This window comes from Sturnira hondurensis, unplaced genomic scaffold (genome assembly GCF_014824575.4).
Source record: "Sturnira hondurensis isolate 20B ecotype Veracruz unplaced genomic scaffold, ASM1482457v3 Scaffold0001872, whole genome shotgun sequence".
Taxonomy (NCBI): domain Eukaryota; kingdom Metazoa; phylum Chordata; class Mammalia; order Chiroptera; family Phyllostomidae; genus Sturnira; species Sturnira hondurensis.
In genome coordinates, this window is record NW_028074503.1 from 10,222,239 (window position 1) to 10,238,965 (window position 16,727).

General features: G+C 42.3%; 1 protein-coding gene across 2 annotated transcripts in view; it reads right to left on the bottom strand.

Moving 5' to 3' along the window:
- B4GALT6 (beta-1,4-galactosyltransferase 6) overlaps positions 1 to 16,727 on the bottom strand; it is a 63,474-nt gene that overhangs the window by 22,135 nt on the left and 24,612 nt on the right. For both annotated transcript variants that reach the window (XM_037032490.1, XM_037032499.1), the window contains one exon: positions 11,109 to 11,222. In XM_037032490.1, the coding sequence (XP_036888385.1) occupies positions 11,109 to 11,222 (114 nt within the window). The remainder of the gene's footprint in view (positions 1 to 11,108; positions 11,223 to 16,727) is intronic.

Below are 16,727 nucleotides of genomic sequence, written 5' to 3' on the forward strand. Positions count from 1 at the left end.
TGAAGTGTCCCATTTCAGGTCTGCTGAGCCTCAGCGGTCATGATCTCACAATAGAAAACATCCAGTTCCTCTCGAGGGAGCCCCTTTCCTGGCTTCTGCTATTCTAGATTCTATAAGGCTTCCACAGCCTCTCTTCCCACCGGGCTGACTTTCCATCAGTAGCTTCCACTAAGCACTGAGGCATGCTAGAAAGAAGTATTTTACAATACAAATGCCTATGTTTCACAGAGTAAGCTAGGAAAAAATTTGCAATCTTCTACCTGCCTGTTCTGCTGACAGTGTTTGTGGTGTTTTATAACCAAACATTTGCCCTTTAATGCGACAAGATGTGCAAAGTAGCTACTCTTAGAAAAATCAGATTTACCTATGAATTTGCAGAGAAACAGTACATGAGATGTAAGTAAGACTGATCAATGTACGTACAGAGTATCATGACTCAGCTGACAAAAACAAAACCTAGCACTGTAATCAAATGAAATACACACAAATAAATCCGATGCATTTAATGCTATGCATGATTGCTAAAATGATAGTAATTAGGCTAAATAATAAGCAGTTCATATAAGTAACTGAAGCTGGTATTCTTTATGCACTGTTCAACCAATTTTTTTTTTGGTTTTTTTCCAGCCTTATTGCTTCAACAGCTGTAATCATCATTATTGTTAGGCATTTCCCCAGTATCATTTGCAGTTTAATTTTCATCTTGAACACACATGTGCTGGCAAATTTAGAGGCAGGCCTCATATCTTTCCCCTCAATGAGCAGGGCCTCCTGTGTCCATCACTTACTCCTGACTGTCCCTCCACCCACATTCCTCAGAGTCCCTTAGCAGCTTTCCTATATGCTCATTGCTCTTTGCTCTGAAATCCGAATACCCTGCTGGCTGAAGGCCCAAGATGATCCCATGACAACACTGCTGCTTCTTCCTGGAGAGGGGACAGGCCTTCAGGACAGGCACTGCCAATCAGAAAGAGAGAAGAAAGAGTAAACACTAATTAGTGGGAGTAGAATGGGGTAGTGGTAAGATGAAGGTTCTGTTTGTAGAAAGAGAAGGGAAAGAGCATATTATTACAGCATGTGGCCAGGAAGAGGCGCCGGGCAGATAAACTGGTGCTGACGTGGTTTCCAAACTGCCCCCCCCCCCCCCCCCCCCCCNNNNCCCCCCCCCCCCCCCGCCGTAGAAAGAATCTCAAGGTGTGCCTGCGATCTGGAGGAGGAGGACTTGGGGTCCACCCCACCTCGACCGCTCAGGGCTACTTTCTCTTCCTTTACATGTGGGGATTCCCTTTCAGGTCTCACTCCAGAAAGTGTTCCAGTGCTTAACGCCCAGAGAGCATTAACGCCCAGAGCCTTCTTGACTGTCAGGAAGTAAGCAACCAGCCAGGCCAGCCCCCCTTTACTGCAACTTTCTAAGGACTCAAGGACAGCTGAAGAGCGAGGATCCAGAGCCCCACAGAGAAGGCCCAGCCTCCACTCTGCCTAGGCCAAGTTTGAGGTTTTTCCAGTGAGAACATGTGCACTCTTTCCTCAAGCAGAGACCGAAAGGCCAAAAAATAAATACATTGGCTGAGATCCACTTCCCCAGCAGTGTCAATGTAAATAACGTGATTTATCAAATCCTGACTCACTACTTGGAAGGTGGGACCAGGGACAGAAAGGGAAGAGCAGGAGAACTGGGAGCCTGAAGAAGGAAGCGCTGCCAGTTAGCTGGAGGGTAAAGTGGCAGAAAGGAGGTCACCTGCGAGCTACCTGTCAGGCTTGGCAACAAACCCGAGGGCCAAACAACTGTCACGCGCAAGAATAACTAACTTAGATGCACCGTTGGATGGCGGGACATTTGCTATCATTTCCTACTGCTGAATTTTTTAGAAGGATATAAATTATGCATTTTCATTAAAGAATATTAAAGCCACTGCGAGTACCAGTTACTATGGCTATCTATGTGCAGATGTTTACAGATGAGAGTATGCATACAAGAATGTAAGTCTAATGCTAAATTTGCAAGACGTGCAACAATGCCTCCCACTCTGGGAAGGGGGACCTAAGCCGGCCTGGGGTCTGCTGGGTACATGTGCACCCACATCACAGGCTCGTGGCCCTGTGGGTGTGTCATGTGATGCGATTCAGGGTAGTATTTTTCTATTAAATACAATTCTTAAGATAAATATTCAATACATATGAAAAGCCTTATATCTTTTCTGACAGTTTAAGTATAATTTAAGGCACCTACTCTCTAGGCAGAAAGCTGTTTTCCCCATAAATTAACAGTTTTAAATGACCAGTTCACTCAGCTTGGGGCCTGTATCTATTTTTTGGTATCTAAGGTCTCACTCTCAACACTTAAGCTCTGGTCACTGGTTCATGCTCAGGGTTTCAAATGTACATGGTCCAAAGAGCGGAGACAACATCAGAGAAAGACCTGAATTACCTCTATAAGTATCCCTTCCGGTGAGTTCCTCTCCAAAGTCAGAAAACATTTTTTATGATAGGATGCTACCTGTTCCTCCCTCTGGGCTGCCACCTGAGGCTGACCAGTTACACTGGGTCATTGCACCCCCACGCCCCTACTGCCTCCTTTGAAGCCAACACTATTAATTGCCCATTTCCAAAGCTTTACTTAGGTGTCTCTCCTTGTGAAATTTTATAACCTCTGCTTTACACAAATGATTTCTTATTCAACCATTCTTGAAGTAACCAAATCCGAGTACTCTAAACATAGATAGGCCAGTTTTAAATCACACATTCCCAATGCCAAGCCAAGGGCTGGACAATGAATGAATGAATGAATGAATGAATGATTAAGAACGGCAAAGCTGGCCATGTGCAGTCCTATCTCTCGCTTCTCTCTCTGCTTCCTTCCTACCTGCATTTCTACGCCTTGGCTCCACCAGGTGGTAACATCCTTTAAGACATTTGTGCACAGGGGGGCCCAAGGGTAGATGACCTAAAATTAACAGCATCCCCCAGTACAGCCCAAGTACTTGTCCCCTCATCTTGGCCACAACCCACAGCTCTTAACACCCATTTTCTTCCTGCTTACCACTCTCTCTTGCTGTACTCTGACTAACTGTAACCTCTGTGTAGCAGCCTTCGCTTTCTGTTTTGTTTTGCCTTGTAATCCGCCCAATAAATCTTCGGCCCACCCCTAGAGGCCTCATCCCCTTCAACACATGCTGCCAAACTGTCTCCCTCGTCCCTGCCTTGATAAGCGCACCACCTCCTTTAAAGTCAGAGTCCACAACCACCATTACCCTGCTTCCCCAGTGAGACACACTCACTCCTGTTCTGAAATAGGGACATAGCTGCTACGATGTGTGCATTTAATGGACTGCTTCTTTCCTCTTCCTCATTAAAGATGTGTCTTGTCAAGAAAATACACTGTATCATATACGTCTCCTGCTTTTTTTCAAATGTGTTTTCTGGAGCCATTCAATTGCCAAGAAGTTTCTGTATACTTTTTCTCAGTGTTTTTTCTAGAGTGCAGTGATCCCTCGCCTATTGCAGGAGTTATGTTCCTGCGATAGGTGGAAATCCTTAAAGTAGAGGTGTTATATTTATTTTATTATTTATATATATTTTAAGGTTTTATAAGCCCTTCCTACACTCCTATAAACCTTTCCCACTCTCTTATTAACCTTTCCCACCCTCTTATAAACACTTCATATGCTCTTAAACACTTTCTGCACTCTTAAACCTGCGTCATTTTAACAACGTATAAACTTCTATATGGGTACTCACCAGTGAAGTATATAGCCGTCCCTCGCTATGTCGCGGTTCACTCATTGCAGCTCCACTGTATCTCGGGTTTCACTGTATGTGGCTTCACTGAAACTTGAGATACAGTGAAGCTGCAGTAAGTGAACCGTGATACAGTGAGGGACGACTGTATACTACCCCCCTACTCCTCATTTTCAGCAACCGGGGATTGTTCCTCTCAAATTGTCCTAAGTGCTCACTTTCCTATGTGTATAATCTTGAAACCAGACATACAAGTATTCTGCAGACTCCAACCTACACCTTACCAAAAAAAATCATTTACTTCCTTCTTTCACGATTTTACCTCCTTTGAAGTGTATGACTTTCAGCCATACCACCTTCCCTATCCAGTCACATGCACTGACAGGTGACAATCTCCCACCCTGTTCACCATCCTGTGCACCCAGCTCTGTAGCCACACCCTGAGAGCATCACTGTCACCTGGAGCTGACCGGCAGTGTCAGCGGTGAAAGCCTGTGAGCTCTGGCTTAGAAGTTCTGTCCACGATATCCCCATTTTTCCTGACTAGCCCATTTCCTAATAAAGCAGGTCACTCTTTTGGTGGTGTGGCTAAGAATCATCAGGCCTGCCTGTCTAGAACAAAGGCTCTTGGCCCCATTCTCGAAGCTCTTGTGTCAGTGAATGACCGTGGGTCATGTTCGTGGCCACCCAGCTTTATCTGAACACATGCCAGCGGCCTGAACTGCCCCCCACTGAGTCCTGCCTTCCCGAGAAAGAAGCTAGAACCTGCTCTCCCAACCTCTGGAGCAGACAGGAGCAGTCAGGCGCCCAGACACCCCCCCGGGAAACCCTGAAGTCAAAGTGAACAACATGAGGACATGGGCGCTTTGCAAAACGATCTTTTGCGGAAAGTGGTAGCGGAAGCTTTTGGCTTTAGGGCCCCAGGAGTGGCACCTCTGCTCCCCAGACCTCCGCACGCTGTCAGAGCAGTGATCTCTGCCAAGTGGTGGCAGGAGATTCTCGGCACAGTGGTCTGGGCCTTGTCGTGGCTGGTCAGCCTCTAAACCTACTTCTGTGGCCCCCGGGTTTTATGAAGGCTGCCTACTATCATTTCACCAATTCCCTTTCCTCTTAAACTGAAGCAAGTTGTATTCCATGGTTTGTAACCAAGAGACCTAACTTGCATAGTGGGCCAGGGTCTGGCTTAGAGGCCTGTGTTTTTAACCATCACCCAAGCTGATTCCAGGGCAGATCATCCTTGGACCATACTTAGGGAAACACAGCTCCATGAGCTTCACCTTAACCTTGCAGTGGACTGAATGTGCTCCCACCCCAAAATCAGTATGCTGAACTACTAACCATGTGATGGTACTAGGAGGTGGGGCCTTAGGGAAGTATTTGGTCATGAGGGTTAAACCCTCATAAGTGGGGTTAGTGCCCTTTAAAAGAGATCCCAGAGAGACCTCTTGCCTCTCCCACCGTGTGAGGGCACAGGGAGAAGACAGCCACCTATGCAAGGAGCCTTCACCACATGCTGAAATCTGCTGCCACCTAAGCCACCCAGTCCCATGGCAGTTTTGTTTTTAGCAACTGAAATGGACTAAGACTCACCTACACACCCACACACACTCACAATTCTCCCTCCTCTACCTGCCACAGCTGATCAATAGCTTTCCATGTTTTAGTCCTCTACCCAAAAAATACCCCTGAAGAAAATCACAGAAGCACATGGATTAATCCCATCATTTATACTGCCCTGAACATCATAAGCTTTCAACAAAAACAGCTGTCACAATATTTGTGCATTTTGCCCCCATGGGGTGGCACAGGGAACAACTGTTCTACCCTTAACCCCACCTCTTCCATCTTAGCCCATTCTCCTTCCCTTTCCCACCAAACATTTTTTTTAACTAATTAGATTTTACGTACTTCTGAGTCACTTCTCAGGACAGCGTGTTTTGCTTCTTACCCCACCACTGTACTGAAACTGTTTTTGCGGCGGTCCCCATTAATTTTCTAAGTGAGAAATTCAATGGCTTTTCAGTTCCTCGTACCTGCTTCCTTTGAGATGTATATAACAAGACGGAACACTCTCTCCTTGGAATTCCTTCCTCGCTGATTTCTGGGACAGTGTTCTCTGATTCCTCTATCTCCCTGTTTTCCCTCCCTCTACTGACTACCCCTCACCCCTGTAAGTGCCGAGGCCCCCAGGAACCTTAGCCTCTTCCAGGCTCACTTCCTCTCATTTCCCGCCCAGACCTCTCTGATGAAATTCAGACCCCAAGTTAACTCTCTTGAGCTTTAAACAAAACAGGCCCGACACTGAACTCATTAATTTCCCCATTCGCCAAATATGAGGCTTATCCTGCATTACCTGTTTCAGTTACTGGTCATCAAGCCAGAATCATGAAAATTCACCCTGATCCCTCAATTGGTCACTACTCCTCTCTCCAACGCCACTATCGCCTCACGCGCCCTTGTCATCCCTCCTGGTCCCCTACAGTAAGTTCCTCATTGGTCTTCCAGATGCCAGTATTTCCCTATTCTCATCCATTTTTCAACTTTTCATAAGAAGCACCATGTTTCTGAGGTACCATCCTAATCATATCATTCATCTGCCTAAAGCAAATGACTGTTCCATTCTCCAAAACAGTGGTGTTTGCTTCTGTTTTGTCCTTTTTGGCCCCTGGACCTTTGAAAACTCTGCACCTTCCCCTTAGAGAGATGAAGACAAAGCTGCAACTCAACCCACTGCATACACGCTTAGGGGCTCTGCGCCTGTGCCGAGGGACTCCTGGAACCCACAAAGTCCTCAGACGGCTTAGTTCTTTCCACACGGCCCTTCACCTCCCACCCAGCTTTCCTTCTTAAGTGACCCATTACACACCCACCACAGTCATAGGGGACCCCTCTCCATCCCTGGAATACAGAGCCTCTCGTGCTCTGACACTGTTCCCATCACCCACTTCCAAGGCCCCGCTGTCTCTTGGAAACCTCCCTGTTCCTTGCAGAATGAAACGCTATCCATCTCCCTTTTGTGACACAATAACCCTTTGGTAGCAGTTAGCACCGGCCCTTCTCGGAGCACGTGACCTGCCCTAGCTGGGACACGTGAGACCACAGTTGGCTTTGTCGCTCCTCTTCTCGCCCCTACGAACAACAAACACGCAGCCCAATGCAAGTACCGCCGCTGTCCAACAATTGCTTGTTTACTCTAAATTGGCTCCCATCTCCGTTTTCTACAATAAACCCATGCATGGCGGTTTGTTACACTGATCATTTTTTGTGCTTTCCTGAAGTTTATTTGCGTACCTTTTCCATAGTTGCCAATTTTCATTCGAATAATTTAAATTCATCTCAAAAAATCCTTGCAGCTTTTGTTACGTTCAAACGGCTAGCAACCTTAGAAACTATCAGAGCTAATCCATAAAAGGGGCTATTCCTGAAACAGTAAGGACAGAATATGAAAGCCACTGCAAATGTATTCCATTTGAATAGGAATTAAAAGGCAGGGAAACAACGGGTAACTCTACCTTTTAATGCAAAGTATACAGCTGACATTTTCCACCTCTTCCTTACCCAGAAATAACAAGCATCTGTGATAAGCATTCATTGCTTTCTAGCTCTAAATAAGGTGAAATTTCTATTTCACTTCATCAGCACAGTCTCACACAAATTTAGTAAAACTGAAAGCATATTTGCTCTCTAGAGAATCTTTAAGTACTAAGAGTAACAAAGAAGTATTTACTCATATTTTATAATTAATTGCATTAAAATAGACTGTTTGGTGTAAATGAGTGAACATAAATTATTGCTGAAATCCGTGAAATAAATTTCATCTAAATTCCAATTGGAGATTTCCAGTTTTATCTTTATGGCAATCCAGGGCCAGCAGTCTCGCTGCTACACTAGAAAACAACCCAAAAGATGTTACAGCCAGCCAATCACGCACACCAATGTTAAGCCTTAAGTTCACTTTTGGTGATAATAAGAAAATGAAGTACCATTCACACTTGAATGGTTTTCATCTAAGTAAATTTTATTCTTACACAGAACTTCCTTTAACTATTATTTGGGGAGGTATTGTATTCCATTATTTTGTGGGTTATTATAAAATGACTTTACACTTAGGAATTTTATCATCAATGGGAAATAAGAATTTTTTTGTTAATTAAAAAAAATGAAGGATCCATAACTAACTACAACACTCCTTCACTGCACATCTCTCCTGGGTTCCTCATCCCCTGGGTCACTATAAAGCCTGACTACATCATTTAAAGAAGTTGAGGAGAAGGAAAAGGAACATCAAATTAACTTCTGTTACCTTTCAAGCACTGTGCTTCTATTTATCCTCGCAACACTCTGAAGCTGCTACTACAACCCCAGATTTTACACACAGGTAAACTGAGGCTCTACTTCACAAAGACTCACACGACTGGTAAGGGGGGTCCCTCCTGGGGGGCTCGTGTAAGGCTCTCCTGGGAGAAGCCTTATTATGTTGGCTGTGCCCATGGCCCCTTTCTTAGGAGTTATCTCTCTTTGGCCATATTTCTATCAAATAGCCCGTCACTCTGGCCACAGCTAACTGGACAAGTGATTGGTGCTGGACTCAGAGGCGGCTGCCCAGGAGGAGGACTTCTGTGGAAAGGTGGCTGGCCGAACGAGTGTGACCCTCTCTTGCAGAAGAACACAAGACCCTGGAGAAAAAGAAAACTAGCAGTGGAGCCAAGAAAGACACTCAGTGAAAAGGCTATGAGTGGGCAGCAGCCGCAGCAGAGTTTCTCAAATGCCGTAACAGGTCTTTGCGAGTCACAGGGGAGGGGAGGGCTAGGAGGAAGGTTTGGCAGGCAGATGCTTCTAAACAGAGTTTAATTAATACTCACAAAGTGCTAATTAAGAAAATGGCAACTAAACCAAGAACAGAAAGATTTCCTGTCAACTCTAAATCCTTGAAATATTTTTCATAATTTGCATATTCGAAGTAATCAGTATTTCAACAGAATATTACTCAGTAGTTTCAGTTCGACAAAGACAAAAACATTCATTTTTTCAGAAAACCAAGACTACAATGACAAAGTAAGGAAAGATTAAAATCAACTGAGGATTTTTTTAAAATTGAAATGCATCAGGTCAATAAAGTCAGAAACTTAGAGGTTGGGCCCAGAAAAGCTCCCCAGGCCCTAGCACCTCCAAAAATGAGGTCCACTCTAGATCAGTGGGTCTCAGTATGTGGCCGAAGGCTCACTAGTATCAAGGTTGCCCGGGAACCAGTTGGAAATGAAAACTCCAGATCTACTGAATCTGAAACTCTGAGAGTGGGGCTTGGCACCCTGTGTTTTATAAGATCGCCTGGGTGATTTTGACACACGCTAAAGCTTGAGAACCATGATCTTAGATGATATTAAGAGGCAAATCTTTTTTTATTATCTAATTTCTATGAACTACAAATTGAAAAGAACCCTTCAAATAGGACAGGCAGTGGCTGGTTTCCTCGGTAAAGAAAACTCAGGTAAGGATACAAAAAACACACTTAGATAATGAGGACATTAGAACACAATGATAAACAAGTAATTCGAAAGGTTGTTTATTTAGATTTTTAATTACATAAAAATCAAGATATAAACTTACATGTATAAACTATATTTAAAAAGAAAAAATGCCAAAATAATAGCCATGTGGCTTTTGAGTGATTAAGTAGTAATAATGCATTATCTTCATAATTTTGAAAAAATATATATTTAAAGTATAGTAAGCTTGATCCCTACCTCATACTATACACAAAAGTTAGAAACAAAACAGTAAAATTATTAGAAGGAAATAAAGGAGAGTATTTGTATGGTGTTGGGGTACAGAAAGCTTTCTTAAGACAAAAAAACAAAAGCAAAACCTTAAAGTGATTGATAGACTTGAAAACATCCTATTTTTTAAAATATTTTATTTATTTTTAGAGAGAGGGAAAGGAAAGGAGAAAGTGGGAGAGAAACATCAGTGTGTGGTTGTCTCTTATGTATCCCCTGCTGGGAACTGGCCTGCAACCCAGGCATGTGCCCTGACTGGGAATCAAACCGGCAACCCTTTGCTTCACAGGCCCGCGCTCAATCCATTGAGCTACACCAGCCAGGGCAAAAACATCCTAATTTTAAACTGCTATAAAATGTAAGACTATGTGAACAAAACGAAAAAAGCCAGAGACTGTGAAAGGATATTACAGCAGGTATAGCAGACCACAGGTCCCTCCCAGAATACATACTAGAAAGCTCTCACTGATCAACACAGAAGTCTAATTAACTAATAGGAAACGGATAAAGCACATGACTGAGAGAACATTCAAAATGACTCAAAAACACAAGAAAAATTACTTAAACCCACTAGCAACAAGGAAAGTAAAAGCTGAAACAATGAGATACAATTTTCATCTATCAGAGTAGTAAAAATGAAAAAGTCTATCAGTATCAGAGCAGAACCTCTGTGCCTGGGTCCTGGGGATACATGCGCACACCAGCGCGGCTGCCCTGGCGCACAACCAGTCTGGCACGCCCAGCGGTTCCACTTCTGGCTACGAACCCCCACCGAGCACATATACACATGTGCCCAGAGAAATAGGCTTTCTGTTGTTCCTTCCAGCATTGCTTCGAGATACCAGAAACATGGAAACAACCCAAATTTTCATCAGCAGGAAAAAAGGTAAGTGAAATGTATTTTATTCAAAAACGTACTATACAACAGTTAAAAGAAATAAATAGATGTATATGTATCCACATGGATAGTTCCCCAAAATTATTACCGTATTTTTAGCACTATAAGATGCACCTAGGTTTTAGAGGAGGAAAACAGGGAAAAAATTGAAGCAAAAAAAGTGGTAAAATATTTAATAACCTGTGAGCCCACTCCACCGTCATCCCCCCACCCCCACAGCGAGCCAGGTAAGCTACATTCATACTACAAAATGCACCCCCCTCTTCCTCCCACATTTGGAGGGAAAAGTGCATCTTATAGTCTGAAAAATACAGTAAGTAAAAAGAGCAATTTACAGGATGAAATTTAAGACCATTCATATAAATTCTTAAAATCTCTGAGACATTTTAATTTTCTACCCAGCCATCTAGCTACGTAAAAAATAATTTTAAAATAAGCTGTAAGAACACACATCAAACTCACGATAGAAGCTATTAGTACTTCTGGGTAAGGGATAAGCTTTTTCCTCTGCTTTTAAACCCCCACCCTCTCCAAAAAAAAATCTTTTGCAAAAAAGAAAATCGAATAACATGCTACATAATATGAGCAATAGGACTCACGGTGATGATCTGAGCCTGGTGTGCTAAAATCAAGTGATTTTTATTATTTTATTATAATACAAGCAAACAGTTAAGTCAGAATCAGATGACACTTACGCATGTAAGGCAGTTTTTCTGGGCAGGGGAGGTATGGTGAATATGTGAAGTTTTCCGGAAGGTATGTTGTTGTTTGAACAAGATAATCACTTGAATTATTGCCTTCAGGGTAATCTTGGAAAGAGAGAAAAAAGTTACAACCCAAAAATTGCCCTTTGCTTTGTTCCTAGTATGAAATAAGTCGCCATCACTGTGTGATCTGCAATACACAATCTGCAGAAGTACTTAAAAGGAATTACCTGTGAAGAACTAACGAAAAGCAAAATGCTGTTGCCATAGCTACTCTCCCATTTATCGTTCACTGCTGCCAGCATGGACCTCAGCAAGATTTCCCACAGGAACCTGGGACAAGTTCAGAGAGCAACCTGGCCCGATCCGTGCATAAATACTGAGCAGGCCCATCTGCGACCACATGAGAACACCTGCTCCCACCCTTCCCTGGCTGACCCAGATCGAAAGGGAGTTTGGTGGTACACGGAGGACTCAGGGAATCCTCTCCACTGCAGTAGGCAAGGGGTTCAGGACGACCACTCAGACAAAGCCCTGCTTCTCGCATCCACAGAGCACAGGGCGGGGAGTAATGCTTTCGCACCACCCCACACTTAGGAAACTGAGATTTACCCACTCAATGTACTTCTCTACCGCAGCTCATTTTAAATCTTGAAATTAGTCACTTCCAACCTGTGGGCTGCATCCCTGGGGAGCCCTGGAGCTACTATTCCATTAGGTCCCTTTATTTTTGATTCAGCAAGCTACACAGCATAGAGGGCACTGGTTTAGAGCCCCAAAGTCAAACACTACAGTTCAAATCCTAGCTCCCAACACACCCTAGCTTTGTGGTACCCGGCAAGATAACGTGGTTTCTCACCTGTGCCCACTTCATGCTGTCGTTTTCAGATCTCAAGGAGATAAAAGCATGAAGTGCTTAGAGCTATCCCCATCCCGTACACGAGTACATATTCAGTAACCATAGCTATGAGGAATTCATTAGAGAGGAGCACCTGACCCGATCTGGGGCTGTCAGAGCCTTAGGAGTTTTGTACTGGGAGCCAGAGATCACATTTCGGTCCCTTTCTAGAACAAAGTTCCGGCCTGCCAGTTTCCCACTACGCAAGAGGAAGCTGGTTTAAGAGAATGAGGCTAACGTGCAGTGAGTGAATAAAAGATGAGAGATGGAAACAGCTGATTAAACTACTTTCCGTCTCCTGGACCCACAGAAAATGAAGTATAGCAGACACTTCTGGAAAACGTGAAGGCTTTCTCTCAGTCTTCAGTAATCTGCTCTGATGAGAGTGAGATGCCTATCCGACTTGGCCTGCGTGAAGAGACAGGAAAGAGGAGAACAGGTGTCTGACTTAAAAGAAAGGCCCGTCTGTCCGTGACCAGCAAGCAAAAAAGGCTGAAGGTCAAAATCATATACCCTACTGAGTGGTAAAAGTCAACCCCTCTCACTGTGAAAAAATAGTAGAATCCTGAAAACTGAATATAAAATATGTGAGAAGAGTTGAAGAAAATTAAACGCCTCTCCATATGCCTTTGCCTAACATAAATATTCATCACCAAAATGGAATTCAGGGGGATGTGTCCTGATCTTAAGATGTGTGCGCACGCGCGCGCACACACATACACACACCCACACACACAGATATCAAATTTAAAGTTATATCCCCCCATATTTTCTCCTTCTCTGGGGACTTATGCTATGCTAGCTAAGCATCTGCTACACACTATGCATTTACAGGAGCTGAAAACAGAAGATAAATAAGATTTCCCCTGAGAGTCCACTTTAGGTGTTCCAAAAACTCATTCTTATCCTGATGCAGATAAATATTCGTATTCTCATATCATCTTTAATGCCATCAGTTAATTTTCAATAAAATTTTTTCTTACTCTGTGTAATGTATTAATTCTCATCATTAATGTGTGGGCCCCCTTTAAGGGGGCTATGATGCTGTAAATCCACATCCAACTCACGGAAAATGTAAGCTCTCTATACATCTCTCTGCAGAACAAACTGTTAATGGCAGCTCCCCTTGGGGTGCATGGTGGCCACAAGGAAGGCCAGAGGATTATCTTACTTTCAGTGAGAGAATGACTGAATCTTTCACAAAAAAAACCCATGCACCACTATCAGTTTTTAAAGAACCACGTTTTAAAAAAGTAGAAAACCTTAAAGACATGCACTATCAGTATATGCACGTCCCTTAAACACAAAAGTTTTGGAGTTTAAAGTGTTACTTTTGGCCACATCACTATAAATGATCATTAGGATCTCAACTCACTGCTAGACTTACAGAAGCATCTCTGGGCTCCTTGGTACCGGGTCCAGCGGCATTTATGTCATCCAATGTGCTGTGTATATAAGTCTCCCCACTCCCCTGCCACCAGTCTGACTAGCTCCTTTTTTAATTCAAAATGCCTCTGATTTTAAGTATCTGATAAAATACCTACCACAGAGCAGAAACATAATGCAAATGAACACTTCACAACTGATAATACAGCCAACAACGGTTTAAAGTTTGGGGGACTATACTGCAACGAGTCCACAAAATCATTATCCCTACAAAGTGGTTAGGAGCAGTTTCTACAGGGCATGTGAGAGGAGGCATTTGAGACCCACCCACCCCAACTGCTCTACCTCGCAGACATTATTTCATCTAATGAATGGATGAACACACACACACAGTGACTTCTGGGTCTCCTGTCTTCTCCCCACTTCCTGAGCCACACCTAGAGGAAAGGGAGACACGGGATAAAAACTGCCACACGGGTCCCCACCTCAGCTCTCACTGGACCTTAGCACATAAGGGAAAAGGAGAACAGGACCCAAGGAGACCACTGGAGGGCTTTGTTTTTCCTGCTGCAGGGCAGATGAAAGCCGTAACAGAAACTCAGTGAGAGTTCGCATCTGTTTACCATTAGCTTGTCACGTCAGTGTCTCAGGGCCTCAGAACATGCGTCCATTAAATAAGGAAGTGTCTGAGTTATTTCTAACAAGCCTACCAGCTCTAACATTGCATGACCCTTATCATCTGCTTTGGGAATTATTCACTGAGTAATCTTGTTTCCTTAATTTACTGACTCCATAGCCACCAGGCATGGCACCATTAGATTATGAGAGTATGTGATTTTTTTACAAAAATATTTTATATATAATCTTTTTATATTTGATGCTTCAGAAAATCAGGTACTGGGTTAAAAAAACCTTTTTAAAATCAAATGTACTTATAAATCACAACCTATTTGCCATTAAATGTTAAATTCTATTTTTTATATTCTCATTAACATATAACATTATATTACTTTAAGGCATACAACATAATGATTTGATAGATATATATCTTGCAAAGTGATTACCACAGCTTAGTTACTATCCATCACCTCACATAGTTACAAATTTTTGTCTGGCGATAAGAATTTTTAAGATCTAATCTAACCATTAAATTTTAAATGAGCCAGTACATGTTAGTCAATTCTTCCCTAGAATTCCATCAGCTCTCTGTACATCTTATAGTCAATTATCTCCTTTTTGGCATATCATACTTGTATAAGTTCATAAAGAAATAAACAGTTGCATAATATGCCCCCATCTTTCCCCAGAAACCTCACAAAAAGGGAGGATGTTTTGTGAATGTTGCACCCCAATATCTAGGCAAGTATACCAACTAGATTAATTGTTCAATATGAATGAAAATGGCAGAGGCTCATAGCTGCCTACTTCAACTCCCTTTCCCCTTTCTCCCCAAGTAACAGAACCCCAATTTCATTCAGAGCACCAGTGAGCCAGCTCACTGCCCTTATAACTTGCCCGGAGCCCTTATAACTGAGTTCTGGTGCGATATAAACAGAAACACTCTGTGGGCCTCCCTGGAAGGTTCCAGAAGACTTCCTTCATCATTTTCCCCTTATTACTGACCCAAGTACCAGCCCAAAGACAGGACACCTGGCAGCCATCTTAGACTGTGTATCTACACAGAGCCCCAGATAAGCCAATTCCAAACTTCTTTTACATAAGAACATAATACTCATGTGTTTAAAGCATCGCAGTTGGGTCTCTCTTACAACCAAACCCAATTTCTAACTGATACAAGGACTGACTGTCTCCTGAGAACAGCTTACCTCCAATAAAGTAATACCTGAAAAGTCTTCAAAGGTTCATAGAAGTAGGCAAAATTTAATCATAAAGTATGCACTGGGTTATTCGGTCTTTTTTGAAACTATGGCTTGGTGAGGAGAGGATTTCCCATTTTTTTAAGTTTTAGAAGGTCGAGGGAAAAGTTCATCTTGTCCAAGCAATTGGTTCTCCTAATTATGCTTAACATTCACACATATAACTCACTCACACACCAAGAAGAGAACTTGGTTATATACAGAACTTTAGTATTCACTTACACAAATGCAGTAGTCTAAAGAGGCTTAATATCTCTGTTAGTGATCACCTTCATGATCAATTCATTCAATCAGGATAAGTCCTAAAGAAGCTTTTAAAATGTGTAAACTTCTAAAATTGACCTACTATTCAGAGGACCAGTTAATGAGACTTGAGCTGTATTACTGAAATATCAACTACAATGAGACAGACAGTCTTTCAAAAATAAATTAAAGAGAAAACAATTAAGTATGTTTTGATTTGTAGTGATCACAACACAAATTTGACAAATGACTAGAATGGATTTTATACAAGTATGTATAAAATTAAATTAAGAATCTATATGTTAACAGTCTTCAGTTTTTAGAAGGGTCTGAAACTGTTTCCCACCTTAACATGCATTTTAAGAATAAACACCGGCAGTTGGAAGATAAGGATGTCCTATTGGCAGAGTATGTGTGTATACTGTTTATAGTGGCACAGTGAAGAACTGTGGACACCAATTAAATCTTTAACTTTATTTACAATGAGAATACAGAGGGTACAACAACTGATAATCAGCCACTGAGCCCTTTAAAGTAACGCCTTGCAATCTGCAGGAGACAACATGGAAACACTGCCATAGAGGAGTACAAGCGTTCCTCCACAACAGGTAAACCTGTTTACATCGATTTCACCACCATTAATCTGGCCTGTTAGTTAAATTTTAACCTTATGTGGTTCTAACAGACATTCTTCTTCCAGATAGTACTTTTAATAGACTAAGAGCAGCTACTGATTTCCAATTTTTTATAATTTCTCCTTTAGCCCCTAAAAAGTCAAAAAATATTAAAAACTATAATTTTTAAAATATAAGTATTCTCTATACATAGTGGGAAAAACATTTTAGGAATTACAATGAGCATAAGAAAGGGAACAGAATAGCTACTATGAATAAATTATGTTTTGTAGTTCATTTCTCTTAAGTACAATAGAATTGAAAAAGCTGTACAAGCTGCTTTTCTATTTTGTTTACATTTGCAAAAATGAACTTATGTATCTTTGTACAGAACTCTCAACACTTGTATAAAGGTATGAGACCATACCTTCACAGACCCTAGAATATGGACAGCCCTGGCTCAACAGAAGAATTTTCCAGTGCACTTAGATGGAGATATCTTCATCTCTAACAGAGAGTTACTTGGAGGCGAGACCAGAACTTGAGAGATCTGGTTACTGCTTTGTAACTACAAGGATAAGAAGCAGAAGCA